The sequence below is a fragment of the Erpetoichthys calabaricus genome, chromosome 12 (genome assembly GCF_900747795.2).
Source record: "Erpetoichthys calabaricus chromosome 12, fErpCal1.3, whole genome shotgun sequence".
Taxonomy (NCBI): domain Eukaryota; kingdom Metazoa; phylum Chordata; class Cladistia; order Polypteriformes; family Polypteridae; genus Erpetoichthys; species Erpetoichthys calabaricus.
Genome location: NC_041405.2, coordinates 146,161,495 through 146,177,522, shown reverse-complemented (window position 1 = coordinate 146,177,522; position 16,028 = coordinate 146,161,495). Strand labels below are relative to the sequence as shown.

Sequence of the window (16,028 nt, the reverse complement as noted above, 5' to 3'; positions counted from 1 at the left end):
GAAAGGCACTATGTAATACAATGATATATCGATACATACATATGCAAGAAATGAAAGACAGAATATAATAGATAGATATGAAAGACAGTATATAATCGACAGATATGAAAGGCACTATATAATAGAAAGATACTGTAGAACTTTATAAATAAAATGCCAGAATATGCACATAGGGCGGCACGGCTGTGCGCTGATTAGTGTTGCTGCCTCAGAGCTCCAGAACCTGCAATTCAACTCCTGGCCCGGCCCAGTTACCACTGAGGTGGATTCTGCACAGTGTGTGTTTTCACGGGGTACTCCGATTTCCTCCCACATCTCAAAAGTCGTACACATGAGGTGAATTAGCCTGAGGGTGTGTGGCTGTGCTTTGAAAAAGGCTGGCATCCATCCAGGGTGGGCTCTTTACACCCAACGCTGCTGGAGTCCGCTTCAGCATATAACATGACCCTGTACTGGGAATAAAAGAGTTCTGAAAATTGGCATAATCATAAATCGAACATCACAGCAGGCTGGTAAAGAAGGGAGTGAGAGACATGAGAGGGTCCAGTTAATCTGGCGTAGGGTCTCAGAGATGGAGAAAAAAAAAATTCAGTTTCATATTGACAAAAGAAAAAGAAAAGATAGAGGCAGAGGAGGAGAGGCGGCTTGGCAGCACCAGGCGGCATATGTCATGCCAGTAAAGCCTTTTTGAATTAAAATTGATTTGGGAGAACAATTGGTCTTCTGGAGTCTTAGCTGCCCTGCTAGCTTAATGTTCTTTTAGATGCACAGTGGATTTAGAAAGTATTCAGACCCTTCACGTTTGACACATTTTGTTGCAGCCTTGTGCTAAAATCATTTAAAGTCATTTTTCTCCTTGCGAAGTAGCAAGAATGAAAAAGAGAAAACAGGATTTGAGAAATGTTTGCAAATTTATTCAAAATAAGATGCTAAAAGCAAGAATTCAGACCCCCTCCTCCTCAGCACTTCGCTGAAGCCCATTTGGTAGCAATTCCAGCTTGGAGTCTTCTTGGGCTTGTCGTGATGAGCTTCACACCTCTGGATTTTGAGGGTTGTCTGCCATTCTCCACTGCAGATCCTCTCAGACCTGTCGTGTGGATGGCTCTTTTCAGGGGTCTCTCCAGAGATGTTTGATTGGGTTCAAGTCTGAGCTTCAGCTGGGCCACTTGAGGACATTCACAGAGTCGTGCCAAAGCTGCTCCTGTGTTGACTTTGCTTTGTCCTGAACCTTCAACACCCTAGAGTGAAGTCCAGAGCTCTCCGATGCAGGTTATCATGAAGGACATCTCTGTGCTTTGCTAGGCCCCCAGTCCCTGTTGCCCACCACAACAAACGCTGCACCATTGGAGTGGTATTGCACAGGTGATGAGCACTATCTGGTTAGAATGCTTAGAATTGAGACCAAACAGTTCAATGTTGTTTTCAGCAGGTCAGAGAATCTTGTTTCTCATAGTCCTTGAGGGGCCATTTTGTAAACTGCAAGTGGGCTTTCATGAGCCATCTGGCCACTCTGTCATAAACCAAAAAAAAGGTGAAGATGACAATAACCTGCTTACAAAGAGAACAACAACACAAAAAGATAAGCAGAACCTAACAAATACACAATCATTTGAAGCATACATCAGTATATTGATTAAATCAATAAATAAATAACACACTGTATAATGAGGAATTTTATAAATCATGCACGGCATACATTGTAGCTGCTTGTGAGTAAGGCAGGATCCAGCATGAGCCAAACACTTACCGAAAGACATCTCTCAGTCCAAAAAAGTTTGTTTTAAAAATGTTTAGTGAACATTTTAAAAGCAAACAGTCCACACAAGAATAGACAAAGGTTGTTACACACGCAAAATACGAGGGGGAGTCAAGCTAAAGTTCGAAAATGAGATTTATCAGAAAATGGAACGAACCTTATAATGTCATTTCTCAATGTCGTCTCCACCCTTCTCAATGCACTTGCGCCACCTGCCCAGCAGAGTGTAAATCGCAGACCGCAGTACCAGTGAGGTCAGTCATTTAATGCCCCAGCATCACAAAACGCCCTCAACGTCAGTCACGAAAAACCCATCGCATTAGACTGTGGTGAACATTAGGGCCCCGTCACACTGTGGTTAAGATTAGGGTTGTGACGGATTGTCTGACTCAAAGGGTGTTTCGTGACTGGCATTGTGGGCACACGTTACCTGCCCTACAGTATGTCCCAGGTATTGCAGGCTGCAGTTAGCCCCTTCTCCACCTGCCTGGAAGTGCCAGGATTCCAGCAGAGTGAAAGGTTTTGTCTTGTCCTCGCCGCCACTCACACACCACTTTCTTCTCGTATGTCATCTGTCTTGAATCGACGACCACCCAGATGTTTATTTAGAGGTCCAAAAAAGGTGGAAATCACACGGTGCCAAATCTGGCGAATAAGGAGGACGTGGCAATACCTCAAAGTTCAGTTTCTTCAGATCCTTGGTGTTCTTAGCAGTGTGTGTGTGTGTCATTGTGATAATGTCAGTTCTCAATGTAGTCTTCATCCTCCTCAATGCACTTGCGCCACCTGCCTGGAAGAGTAGATTCCAGCCAGATAAAAGGTTTTGTCTTGTCCTCACCACCACTCGGGCACCGCTTTCTTCTCATCGTCATCTGTCTTGAATCGACGACCACCCAGATGTTTATTTAGCAGTCCAAAAAAGTTGGAAATCACACTGTGCCAAATCTGGTGAATAAGGAGAATGTGGCAATACCTCAAAGTTCAGTTTCTCCAGACAAGCCTTGGTGTTCTTAGCAGTGTGTCATTATGTTGAAGCCAAAGGACTCCTTGAGACAGCAGACCCCACCACTTGGATCGAATAGCAGGCTTCACAGTGGTCTCCAGCAAGTCACAGTAACCTGCACTAGTGACTGGAGTACCCCTCGGCATGTGTTAGGGTGCACGAGTGGCTGTGAGGACGAGACCAAACCTTTAATAGTGATGGAATCCAGGCAGGTGGCACAACTGCATTGAAAAAGGTGGAGATGACATTGAGAAATGACAGCATCAGTTTTGTGAAGGTTCATTCCATTTTGTAATAAGTCTAACTTTCTAACTTTAGCTTGACTCCCCCTCGTAAAAAGCAAAAAAGGAATTAAACGTTTCTTCTTGTTAAACTTCAGTTGTTTCTATACTGAAGGATGAGTTATTTCTCTGTGCTTTATTTCACATTCAGTACATTCTAAACGTACAGCTCTGCACATACAAGTGAGCACGTTAAGGCACAGTTTGAAATTGTGTGCCCGCCACACCTTACACACGGCAAGGCAGGTCACTAACTAACTAACTAATCTGCAATCAGAGGGACAAGAAATCGTTTAAATATTAAATTTCAATTCAGCTTGTTCAGGGGGTTATAATAGGACCTCCCATATACTATGCACTAATTTATAGGAAAACATTTAATATAACTTAAAAAACTAGCAAATGGCTCTTACATACATAGCAAAACGCAATAGACAAATCAATATAATGAACTATATTTATACAAGAAATATAGCAATACAAAATATAAGGTACTAGGGGGTTTTGCTCGCCAACCCCCCTGCTTGCTTTGCTTGCCAGCCACTTTGCATGTCTGCCGCTCGTGTTGTGAAGAGGGGGGCTGAACGCACCCCAAGGAGACGCGGTCACTCCTCCAAAACCCCCTGTTAAACGGTGACACAATGGGAGACAAATAGTTTTATTTTTTTTACCTCCTCTTTGCTCGATCAGCTGCTGCTGCCGTGTGATCTGCATCTCGCGTGGCGCTTCAAACATTTAAAAGCCTGTGCAGCAGCTGTCCTGCTCTTTGTCCTTTATTTCCGGCCCCAGAGGTGGTTAAATCTCATGGCACAAAGTCTCGTATCGCGAGACGTGAGTTCTTGATAGTTTTTTGTTTATAATTTAAAAACGGAATAAGAATCTGAAAAGCTAACAACATCACATTAAAGTTGGATACATTCTGATAAGAATGATACCAAACATATATACAGTATGTAGGTTTTAAAATAAGCCCGACTTAAAACATGACAAAAAAAATGTGACATAAAAACGTCACTGTTGCACTTTAAGGCTTAGGATTTTATATATGTAGAGTAGATGTGTACTGCCCCCCTTTTTTTGTTATGTTGGTTACTAGACACGTTAGATTATCTAAAAAAGAAATCGGGAGTGCTCTCCACACAACTTTCTCGTATACTCAGATATGGGGATGGATATTTGAGGAGTAAACCGCAAGACAATGATTATATTTTTATATTATGTACATTAAAGAACCATCAACAGCAAATCAAATCAAATGAATAATATATTGAACAATAATTCTAAAAGTAAAGTTGAATAAATTGGACTCAGAAGCTGGATGAATAAAAGGTAAAGTACTTCACTGCAGGTTAGCAGAAATGGCCCAAAAGTTGATAGAAATCTACATTTACATTTTCTAAAGACTATACTTCTTTAGATGGCTGGCGTCCTTCAACATCTGCAATAAGATGCTGCAGATGTTCTATCAGACGGTTGTGGCGAGCGCCCTCTTCTACGCGGTGGTGTGCTGGGGAGGCAGCATAAAGAAGAGGGATGCCTCACGCCTGGACAAACTGGTGAGGAAGACGAGCTCTATTGTAGGCACGGAGCTGGACAGTTTGACATCCGTGGTGGAGCGACGGGCACTGAGCAGACTCCTGTCAATCATGGAGAATCCACTGCATCCACTAAACAGGATCTTCTCCAGACAGAGGAGCAGCTTCAGCGACAGACTGCTGTCACCGTCCAGCTCAACTGACAGACTGAGGAGATAGTTCTTCCTCCACACTATGCAACTCTTCAATTCCACCCGGGGGGGTAAACGTTAACATTATACAAAGTTATTGTCTGTTATACCTGCATTTTTATCACTCTTTAATATTGTTTTTGTATCAGTAAGGTGCTGCTGGAGTATGTGAATTTCCCCTTGGGATTAATAAAGTATCTATCTATCTATCTATCTATCTATCTATCTATCTATCTATCTATCTATCTATCTATCTATCTATCTATCTATCTATCTATCTATCTATCTATCTATCTATCTATCTATCTAAAACTTGTATGCAAAATTTGGTTGACCGAAGTGAAAGCGAACTCGGGTTATCGTGTTTACACACAGACAGAATTCCAAAAATGGTACTTTTGGACTAAAACATCGACATTCATCAGGATCTCAACATCGCATTTTTGGACGATTACAATGCCTTCCCTACACTTCGTATACAAGAAAGTAAAAGAAAGCGGGTAGTACACATACCTTATATTTTGTATTGATCTATTTCTTGTATAAATATAGTTCATTCTATTTATTCCTCCATTGTGTTTTGATAAGTATCCTGTGCATTATTCATACAATTCCTCATTACACAGTGTGCTATTTCTGTCTTGTATGCTATGCTAAGATCTCATTCATCTACTGATTTATGTTTCAAATGATCATGTGTTTGTTTAACTCTGTCACAAAGCCCAGATTAATGGAGTGCTGCAGTGACGTTTGTTCTTCTAGAATTTTCTCCCCATCTCCTCACATGGTCTCAGAGCTCAGCCACACCAACCATTGGGTTTCTGGTCACCTCTCCTACTAAGGCCCTTCACCCCAGATTTGCTCGGTTTGACTGGGTGGGAAGCTTTAGGAAAAGCCATCATTGTTGTTCCAGACTTCGTCCATTTAGGAATTATGGGAGCCTTCTTTGTAGCCTTCTCCAGCTCTGTGGCTCCACACAATCCTGTCTCTAAGCTCTCTGGGCCGTTCCTTCGCCCTCATGGCTTGGTTTTTGTCAACTGTGGGACCTTCTGGTGACAGGTGTGTCTGCCTTTCCTAGTCTCGTCCAATCAGTCGAATTGACCGCAGGTGGTCTCCCAACACGGTGTAGAAACATCTCAGTGATGATCAGTGGAATGGGGTGCACCTGAGCCACATCTCATGTGTCACAGCAGGGGGTCCCAATAATTCTGATGTTTCAGTTTTTTAAAATCCTGTTGTCGCTTTGTCATTTTGGGCTGTCGAGTGTTGCTTGGTGAGGGAATTTAACCGATTTTCGCAGAAGGCTGCCGCATAACAAAACGTGAGAAAGTGAAGGGTCTGAATATCTTTGAACTTTTTTTTTTTTGTTCCGACCCCCCCCCCCCCCACAAACACGTATCGGTTTCCTCTGCACTTCTCTCCAATGTCTCACAGCCCTTCTGTTGGAGGACTAACCATCCCAGAACACTTTAAAAACGAGACGGCTTTCTTCATTTTGGGTAACAAGCTGAGCCTCTGGTGCTGCCAAAATATCCAAAGAATGTGGTCCTAGATCAAAGACCACCAAGTAAACTTTAGAATGAATTAAAAAAGGAAAGAAAAAGGATGTGGAAACCACCAGGCAGCTGGGAGAGGCACCTCTGACTCAGACAAAACACAAAGTTGGCCGGTTATGGGGGGCTTATGAATTAAATAAGGAACAGGTGCACCCAGAGGGATCGCCGTCTCGTGCCTGGGTCCATCTGCTTTAAGAAACAAACACGGCATCATATTTTTTGTTTTTTAACATCTGTTAAGGTTTGCTTTGTGAGGTGGGGGGGGGGGGTAGGACATAAGGAATTGGAATATGAATAAAGTAAAAGTGAGTGGAAAGCCCCTCCACATGCAACAACTTGCTGTCTGAAGTGAAGTGAGGAGGATCACAGGTGGCATGTGAGGTCAAGTGGTACACATGGGGGCCTCTTTTTGAATACTTGGAGGAGTGAGGGATGGGGGGGTCACTGGAGACGCAGTGGTGGGGGGGAAGTTGGCTTCAGTGGAGAAATGATGAGCATAGGGAGGAGACAGGTGTGTAACGTGCGCTGAGCTGCCTGCTTCTTAGGTCCGCCTGTCTAGTGGCGTGCTGTGCCTCCTTTACCCTTCAAAACAGCATGAGGTTTCTGGGCATGGATTCTACAAGACCACCAGATGTGCTGTTCAGAAATGTCCGACCCTACTGAAATGATTATGTTTGAACAGTTTATAAATCAGACAGCTGCACCATCCCACTGCCAACAGCCAACTTTCCACCTCATCCAAAAAGTTGCTCGATGGGGTTGTGATCAGTGGAGGGAGCCTGGGCAGACCACTGAAGTAGTGACAACTCACATCAGAACATTAGAACAATATGGACAAGAACAGGCCATTCAGCCCAACAAAGCTTGCCAGGCCTATCCACTTATTTCTCTCTATTATATAAAAAAAATCCTGGGACGAGACAAGACTTTTTCAGAGAGATAATTTCATGTCCCACGAGACAAGACTTTGTGCCAAGAGATTTAACCACACCCGGGACCGGAAATAAAAGACAAAGAGTAGATGACAAACTAGAACATCTTAAAGAATGCAAAAACTTTGGCGTGATGCATCATGCAGAGCAGGTTAGAGATAATGAAAGTACGAAAAATTCGAAAGTTTCAAAAACCTGATAGTAAAGATCGCATTAGCGCAAACAAACAGAAATTATTACTCGGTGAAATAACGGAACAGCGAAAAGAGATCGAATGTATGGACATAGGTGATATGACAGAAGTATAAAGATATTGTTATGCTTTAAACTTTAAGCTGGAGACTTGTAGATCATCTAATTGGTGTTGCCATCAGGGAAAAGTAGTGTTACTTCCCAATGAAGAGGCATATCCACGAGAATTAAAAGATTTGATGTTTGGTGAAAGTGAAATCCACATACGCGAGCGGCATAGACGTGAAGTTGACGAACAAAGAGAGCAGGGGGCAAAACCCCCTAGTCTTCCAAAATAAAATCAAGTCAAATTTTGAAAGTCCCTAAAGTCTTAATTTCTACCACACTACTTGGTTGCTTATTCCAAGTGTCTATCGTTCTTTGTGTAAATAAAAACTTCCTAATGTTTGTGCGAAATTTCCCCTTAACAAGTTTCCAAGTGTGTCCCCGTGTTCTTGATGAACTCATTTTAAAGTCACCGTCTCGATCCACTGGACTAATTCCCTTCATTAACACTTCAGTTAGGTCACTTCTTAATCTTCTTTTGCTTAAACTGTAAAGGCTCAGCTCTTTTAATCTTTCCTCCTAATTCATCCCCTGTAGCCCTGGACTCGGCCCTGTTGCTCTTCTTTGGACCTTTTCTACTGCTGCTATGTCCTTTTTGTAGCCTGGAGACCAAAACTGCACACAGGACTCCAGATGAGGCCTCACCAGTGTGTTATAAAGGTTGAGAAGAACCTCCTGTGACTTGTACTCCACACATCAAGGCGCTATATAACCTGACATTCTGTTAGCCTTCTTAATGGCTTCTGAACATGGTCTGCCAGTTGATATCTTAGAGTTCACTATGACTCCTAAATTCTTCTCATAAGGTGTTCTCTCGATTTTCCAACCACCTATTGTGTATTCAAAACTCACATGTTTACTTCCTATGTGTAATTCTATACATTTACTGACATTAAATTTCATCTGCCCAAGCCTGTCTGCTATCCAAGTCCTTCTAGGATGATGTAATTGATTCCAAATTATCTGCTAATCCACCTATCTTGGTGTCATCTGCAAACTTAACCAGCTTGTTACTTATATCCATCCATCCATCCATTTTCCAATCCGCTGAATCCGAACACAGGGTCACGGGGGTCTGCTGGAGCCAATCCCAGCCAACACAGGGCACAAGGCAGGAACCAATCCCGGGCAGGGTGCCAACCCACCGCAGGACACACACAAACACACCCACACACCATGCATACACTAGGGCCAATTTAGAATCGCCAATCCACCTAACCAGCATGTCTTTGGACTGTGGGAGGAAACCAGAGTGCCCGGAGGAAACCCACGCAGACACGGGGAGAACATGCAAACTCCACGCAGGGAGGGCCCGGGAAGCGAACCCGGGTCCCCAGGTCTCCCAACTGTTACTTATATTCCTATCTAAATCATTTATATTTATTAAAAATAGCTGCAGCCCCTGCACTGACCCCTGCTGGTCACCACTCTTAACATCACCCAGTTTTGATTTGGTTCCTCACATCATCACCTTCTGCTTCCTGTGTCTGAGCCAATTCTGCACCCGTCTACACACCACCACACCCTGAACTTCCACTTCGTTTAGTTTGATGCCCACCCTCTCATGTGGCACCTCATCAAATGCTTTCTGAAAGTCCAGATCAATAATCTCATCTGCTCCACTTTGATCGTATCCTTTAGTTGCCTCCTCACAGAATTCCAGCCTGTTAGTAAAACACGACCTCCCTCTTCTGAGCCCATGCTGACTGTTCCTAAAAACTCCTGTCCTTGCCAGGTGTCGTGCAATCTTATCCTTAATAATTCCTTCCATTAATTTTCCTGTGATGCATGTTAAGCTTATTGGCCTATAGTTGCTTGGATGTGCCCAGTCACCCTTTTTATATAATGGGATTATATTTGCCATTTTCCAGTCATTCAGAATCTTTCCAGTGTGCAGTGACTTCCTAAAAATATGCGTCAAGGGTTTATATCTGTATTCGTTAAGGTCAAGGCTCATTTCACGTGTGATGTAAGGCTCACTGGCGCATTTCTGGAGCCATTCATTGACAACAGATGCTGTGCCTGTCACTACCTGATCTGCACTACATTGTGAGAAGATAGCATTCTGTGCAGAACAACAACGTATTTGTATACCTTTTATTATTTGAAATACTTTGTTAATCCCCAAAGAGAAATTCTTCTCACATGAAATTAAGGGGTCAGAGCACAGGGTCAGCCATTGTACTACGTCCCTGGAGTAATTTACAGGTTAAGGGCCTCAAAGGCTCAACAGAAGTAGGGTCCCCTCTGGCCGTAAGGAGATTTTAACCAGCATCCTGTGGTATAGCGGGTCCATGGCTCAGATGAAAGACCAGTTTTTAAATAGATAATCACTGTACTCGCGGTTCAAAGAGGGGGTGTGGTAGTGTGGCTGGAGCAGTTCCCGGGTGCTTCGTGATGCAGACGGTCCTCGCTTATGTGCACAGGTGAGGAGTCGTCCGCATCTGTAATTGAAGCTGGAAACTGCTAATCGCTACACCTGAACCACGTCCCCATTTTATATGAGCGCAGAAAGGAGGAAAACAAAAGAAAAAGTGAACAGAGGTTAAGGGAGAAGAAGGTCGCTGGAAGTGAAGGAGCCCGTGCGTACGTGCGTGAGGAAGCGAGCGGGCTCACTGTAAGAAAGAAGGCAGCTGGGCAGTGAGCCCTAGCAGGGTGTTTGGCCAGCACCCGGGGGCAGTTGGTAGTGGTCGCTTCCGCTGAGCATTCGTGAGGAGCGGGAGTGACCAGAAGGAGGATGGCTCACTGCATATGGCTGCGGGAGTCTGGGACTTGGGAAGTGAATGCCCCAGCGTGAGCGCTGTGGTCGCTGGGGAGCCCAAATCACTGTCTGGTGGAGCCCACCGGAGCCAGGGATCAGGAAGGCGAACAGACCAGCAGATGTCAGAGCAGGTCAGCTGCAGGTAGGGTGGCTCCCCAGGTGCATAGCCTGGATGGGAGAAGCAGGGGAGTCGCCAGTAGAAAGAAGGCACCAGGCTTTGTTTTTAAAAGGACTGCATCCAGCCATTGTTTTAACCCCGTTTTTAACTGGATTTATTTATTGAATTTTAACCTCCACATTTTTCACTTGTTTAATTGAATTATTTATTTCTTGAACTTTATGCACTTGTTTTTGAACACTTTTGCTTTTGGTTTAAATAAAAGCACTCTTGCACTTTTTTGCACCATCCCTTTGCTTCGTTGTTGATGTCTTCACTGTCCAGCTTATCCGGTCACATTACTGACGGTGTCGGGTTCTAGAACTCCCCAGAAGCCAGATGGGAGCATGGAGCCGAATCCGCATCATCACACATCCTTCCAGATACCAGCGCAGATCCTAAGCCTTAGAGCCAATATTCTCCATATAGTCCCCCTCAAATGATAATTCTGCAACTTTTTTCTTGTTTTTAATGCATGCCAGGTGCTCAATAATGACATCACTCATCCAGGAAGCAAATTTGTGAGGTGGAGTACACCTACAGTACAGTACGCACCTGTGAAAATCCCCCTCATGGCTGATACAGCTCAGTGATGTCATGTTAGCCTCACAAAGCATCATGGGGTAGATAAAAAGAAGTTCATCTTAAGCTGACGTCCCCTTATGAGACTTTCTGTCGTGGCATATGTCAGATTTGCCAACCACAGTCACTGATCTGTTGCAGCACCGTGTCAGATTCCACAACTGGAAAAATCACAGCCCACGTCACTTTTACCGACTTAGCGCCGATCTTCCAGGTACTTTTTCTGACAGCCAATAGCATACTGTCTGATGGAGACGGAGCTGTACAAAGGGTTAATCGCCAGTCATGGTCTCGGCCCTTTTATTTAGTTTTTTCCATTCCGTCATGGAACACAAAACACGAGACATCAGACAGACGATCCTCTCTTATGTTCGTGAAGTTCAAAGCATGTGTGTTCATCATCACTTTGTTTATAACATTGTACTTCTGGTGGAGCATTTATTTGTTGTCAGCTGCTCTGCACACGCAGCCCACCCTCCCACTTAAGGCAAAGTCAAACGTGTATGAGGAGCGAGTCACAGACTAGTTGGAGTGAATCGTTGGGTATTTCACGTTAGACAATCGGCTGCACTGAGGCTACAACTAAAAATGACTGGAAAAAGCCGCATCATGTGACATAGGCTTAAGCCGGGCGTGCAGCAAATTCCTAGAAAAATATTTGGCTAACACGGTCACCAGCCATCACGGTGTATTCACTGCAAATTTTTGTCGATCATCACTTAAGAGATGTGGAGTGTGTAATCGAGCCGCATTACAAATGGATACCTGGGCTTGTTCAAGGGGGATTTAGTGGAGATGAATGAGTCTGTCGGGTCTTTAGGGGTGAGGTAAGGAGTTTTAGTTGACACACATTTTATGGAGCTCACTGGAAATAGATGAGGAAGTTGGATTAGTGGGTAAATGCATTCTGTGGGGTCACAGAGCAGTTAGAGGGGATAGCAGGAGATATGAGGGGGATCACTAAATGGGGCACCTTGGGAGGTTTCATCTGGATTACTACAAATGCCTGAAGGGGTTACTGGAGGTGCCATCTGTAAATTGGGTTGGGAGTACTGGACATGTAATGAGGAGAATGACTTAGGGGACATGGCCTTCCTTTTGTTGGTCAATGGAAATTATTTCTTTAGGGTCTCTGCAGACTTAGAGGAGATAACAAGAGATATTAGGGGATCACTGGTGACACCTTGTGAGGTTCCTTCTGGATTACTTCAGACACGTGAAGGGGTTACCCGAGGTGCTATTAGTGAGTTGGTTTGGGAGTGTTGGACATGTAATGAGGAGAATGACTTAGGGGACATGGCCTTCCTTTTGTTGGTCAGTGGAAATGCAATCCATGAGGGTCACCGCAGAGTTAGAGGGGATAACAAGAGATATGAGGGGAACACTGGTGACACCTTGTGAGGTTCCTTCTGGATTAGTACAAATGCCTGAAGGGGTTACCCGAGGCACCGTCAGTGAGTTGGTTTGGGAGTACTGGACATTTAATGAGGAAAATGACTTAGGGGACATGGCCTTCCTTTTTTTGGTCAATGGAAATGCAATCCATGAGGGTCACTAAAGATGCATTTGAGGAGAAATTCTGGAGATGTAACTGGGCACATATTTGGGAGTGGGTGGTTTTGCAGGGAGATGTTACTTCGGCCTTAACAAAGATGAATTCAGGGTGACTGGTATGATTCTGGTAGCAGGGAGCTGCAACGTGTGCCAGCGTGTGTGCATTCATGGCGTGTGGGTATTGAATGTGCACATCTCCCTGCAGCTCTTTGCATTGTCACAACCCACAGTTTCTAATTATGTTAGCTTAATGTGTGGGGCCTGACATCCTGTCATAAATTATTAAGCAGACACACACAGACACACGAGTACACAGATGCACACAGACGCTCTCCCATCGGTCAATGGCGATTTAGGATGCCGGCTGCCCCTTAATCTCCGTCTCTTTCATTGTTTCATGGGTGTCTCTCATTACTAAATTAAAGCTTTGCCATATTTCCAAATCCAAATTCCCAGCCCCCTTCACAGCCATAAAACTGCCCATTTCTGGAATAATTCCTCCAACTCTGGGGAATTAAACCATTGCTGAATTTGTGCAACATTGGCAAAAAAATTAGCAGAGTGGAGTTGAAATGGGAGCATGAGTGGGTGGGGGGGGGTAAAATGGAAAACAACTCTCAATTAAATAATCACGTATATAGCACCTTTTATATCATATCTGCTCATCCAGGGTGGCAGGAGCTGAAACTTATAGAGGGGGCAACGGGCGTGAGGTGGTGGTTTGGGAAATTACACGTGTGGACCAAGAGTGACTTGCCGAGTCCCAACCCAACCCTCCCATTTCATTGTGAGGCAACAGAAAAAATAAAACAAAACAAATATAAAAATAAAATATAATAACCAAGGTATAGCATAGGTTCATTGTGAGGCAACAGAAAAAATTAAATAAATCAAATAAAATATAATAACCAAGGAACAGCCAATCCGGCTCTGGCTTGTCATAGGCTCATTGTGAGGCAACAGAAAAAATAAAATAAACAAAACAGATAAAAAAAATAAAATATAATAACCAAGATATAGCCAATCCAGCTGATCCTGTCATTGGCTCGGCCTCATTCTGGGGATGGCCGTTTTTTATGTTCTGGCCCAGAAGGGGCGTGGCCTTTTTGGGGCCATGGGGGTGTGGTCAGAGGGTGTCTTGGAGCCATGGGGGTGTGGTCAGAGGGTGTCTGCTCTGAAGAGACAAGACAGTTGACGACAGCGCCCCCTCTCATCACGGGGTAGTACTGCATACCTGATCAGAGCCGGCAAGGTGAGCCTCGGACGCACATGTGTGACATACTGTAGGCCACATTAATAGAAGCAAGAAGGGGGCCTGTAAAGGTCCAGACTGGGAGCTGAGGTCACTTCATTGAAAGTTTCTCTCTGTTGCCAGTGCCTAAACTGGGTGAGAGGATCTTTTTCCTGGGAGGGGGGGGCACACTGGTAATTTGTGTCTGTCCTGTCAAGATGTGAAGTTAAGGTAATTGGCAATTTTTAAACTGGCTCAGTGTGGGTGAAGATGTCCTGCAGTGGTGTCTCCTGCCTCACAAGCAGTGACATTGTGACAGGTACCAAGTCCCCATGACTCTGAACCAAATGAGCGTCTCAGAACATGAGTGAATGTATGAGTGGACAGATGGTTCTGGAGAGCAAAAATGCTGAAGCTCAGGGAGTGCATGGATATCAATGGCAAGCAAACCCTCTGATCACAGAGCTGCAGTCTCGGACAGCAGGGGTCATCAAAAGCCCTTCATTTACTGGCACCTCCAGGTGTTGAGTGGCCATCCCAAGGTGGTGCTTTTTATTATACTGCCGTTTTTAGAAGTGTCTCTTTTGAGGGTCCTCGACTGCCTGTAACTGCTCTTTACTAGCTCAGCCACTCTGTAATAAAGAAATCTTTTTTTTTCTTCTGTTATTTCAGTGATGTCGGGAGGGAAAGAGACAATTCCAGCGGTGTCTGATGGCACACCTTTCTCTCTGACAAAGCGCTCTCCTGCTGCCATGACAACCCTGACACTGGCCTTGCTGCTGCTCGCTGTGCTGCTTCAATTGGCTGAGCCCGCCTTCCCCGATGAGCCAGCGCCACTCAGCGTGGCCCCCGTGAACGGTGAGTCTTTTCTTTCTTCGTCTCCTCTCTTGTTTTGGTATGGAGAGATTAAGGCGGGGTGGGGTGGCAGTTCGGTTTGGCTGTCCTCGCTAAACTCGGCTATGTCGCCTTCTGCTTACTCTGCATGTCGGAGTTTGCCACTTCAGAGCAGATCAGAGGATCCCAACTCAGGGAGCTGTGGTGAATGTTGCAGTCAGCCCACTAAGAATTGGACAGGAGCTGAAACTCGCGCTGTGCAAAAAATGAGCCTTAAACCGTCAGGGGTCTGATGGCTTACTGCTCTGTAGAGACGAAGCACGGAGCTTCACACCTCCTGCTCCCCTGTAAAACACAGAGGCTATGAATTGATGAGCAGCTCACAGCTTTTCTAGTTTTACACATGTCTATTTATAACGTGTGCGACTTATGGTTCACAGCTACTATCAAAACACTTAACTGACTGCTATGAAAGGTGCCATAGAAAATAAACACAGAACTGACGGATGGCTTCATCGAGCAAGTGAGCAGAATGTCTGACCAATGGCACTCAATGGCTCATTGCTTTCAAAACGTACTTAGGTGAGCTGATGCATGCACCCATAACTAAAGGCAGAGGAGACTCTTAGCTCTCTGGGGACTGCACTCCCTTAATGTGGGCAGTGACGTCCTTTACATGTTCTATGACTCTGTGGTGGCCAGTGTGGTGTGCTGGGCTGGTAACATCACTTCAAGAAGCCCACCAAATCAACAAACTAATGAAAGGGCAGGCTCAGTTAGGGGACGCCATCTGGTCCTGCTGGAGGTCCTGCTAGAGGAGCAGAGAACAAAGTCGAAATTGAGGGCCATTATGAGCAACGCTGCACATCCTCTCCCTGACACACTAGCAGGGCGGAGATGTGTGAAGAAACACCATGGGGTCTCCTTTATACCTACAGCAGAGGGTCTTTATAGTGCCTCACTCTGACTGTGACTGCTCTTTGTACCTTTACACACGTGACAAGTTTTCATTCCTTTTAGTCATTGGATAACTGTCTCTGTCACCCCTTGTGTGTGGCACACATACTGGCACATAAATGGCTGTCATGGCATCATCCAGGTGGACTATACACACTGGTGGTGGCTGAAGTGGCCCCCCAGTGTCTGTGTAAAGCACTTATTTATTTAGCCTGAAAAAAGACAAACTTCCCCCAAGAGAAACATAAAGTGCTATTCATCTCCTATAACGTGCCGTTCACATCTATCTATCTATCTATTATATAGTGCCTTTCATATCTGTCTATTATATAGTGCCTTTCATATCTATCTATCTATCTATCTATCTATCTATCTATCTATCTATCTATCTATCTATCTAT

At 44.6% G+C, this 16,028-nt stretch overlaps 1 protein-coding gene across 2 annotated transcripts in view; it reads left to right on the top strand.

The window, feature by feature from the left end:
* The window catches only part of sema6bb (sema domain, transmembrane domain (TM), and cytoplasmic domain, (semaphorin) 6Bb), a 229,338-nt gene that overhangs the window by 144,387 nt on the left and 68,923 nt on the right, over nt 1-16,028 (top strand). For both annotated transcript variants that reach the window (XM_028816503.2, XM_051935255.1), the window contains exon 2: nt 14,509-14,694. In XM_028816503.2, coding sequence (XP_028672336.1) covers nt 14,511-14,694 — 184 coding nt within the window. In that variant the 5' untranslated portion in view covers nt 14,509-14,510. The remainder of the gene's footprint in view (nt 1-14,508; nt 14,695-16,028) is intronic.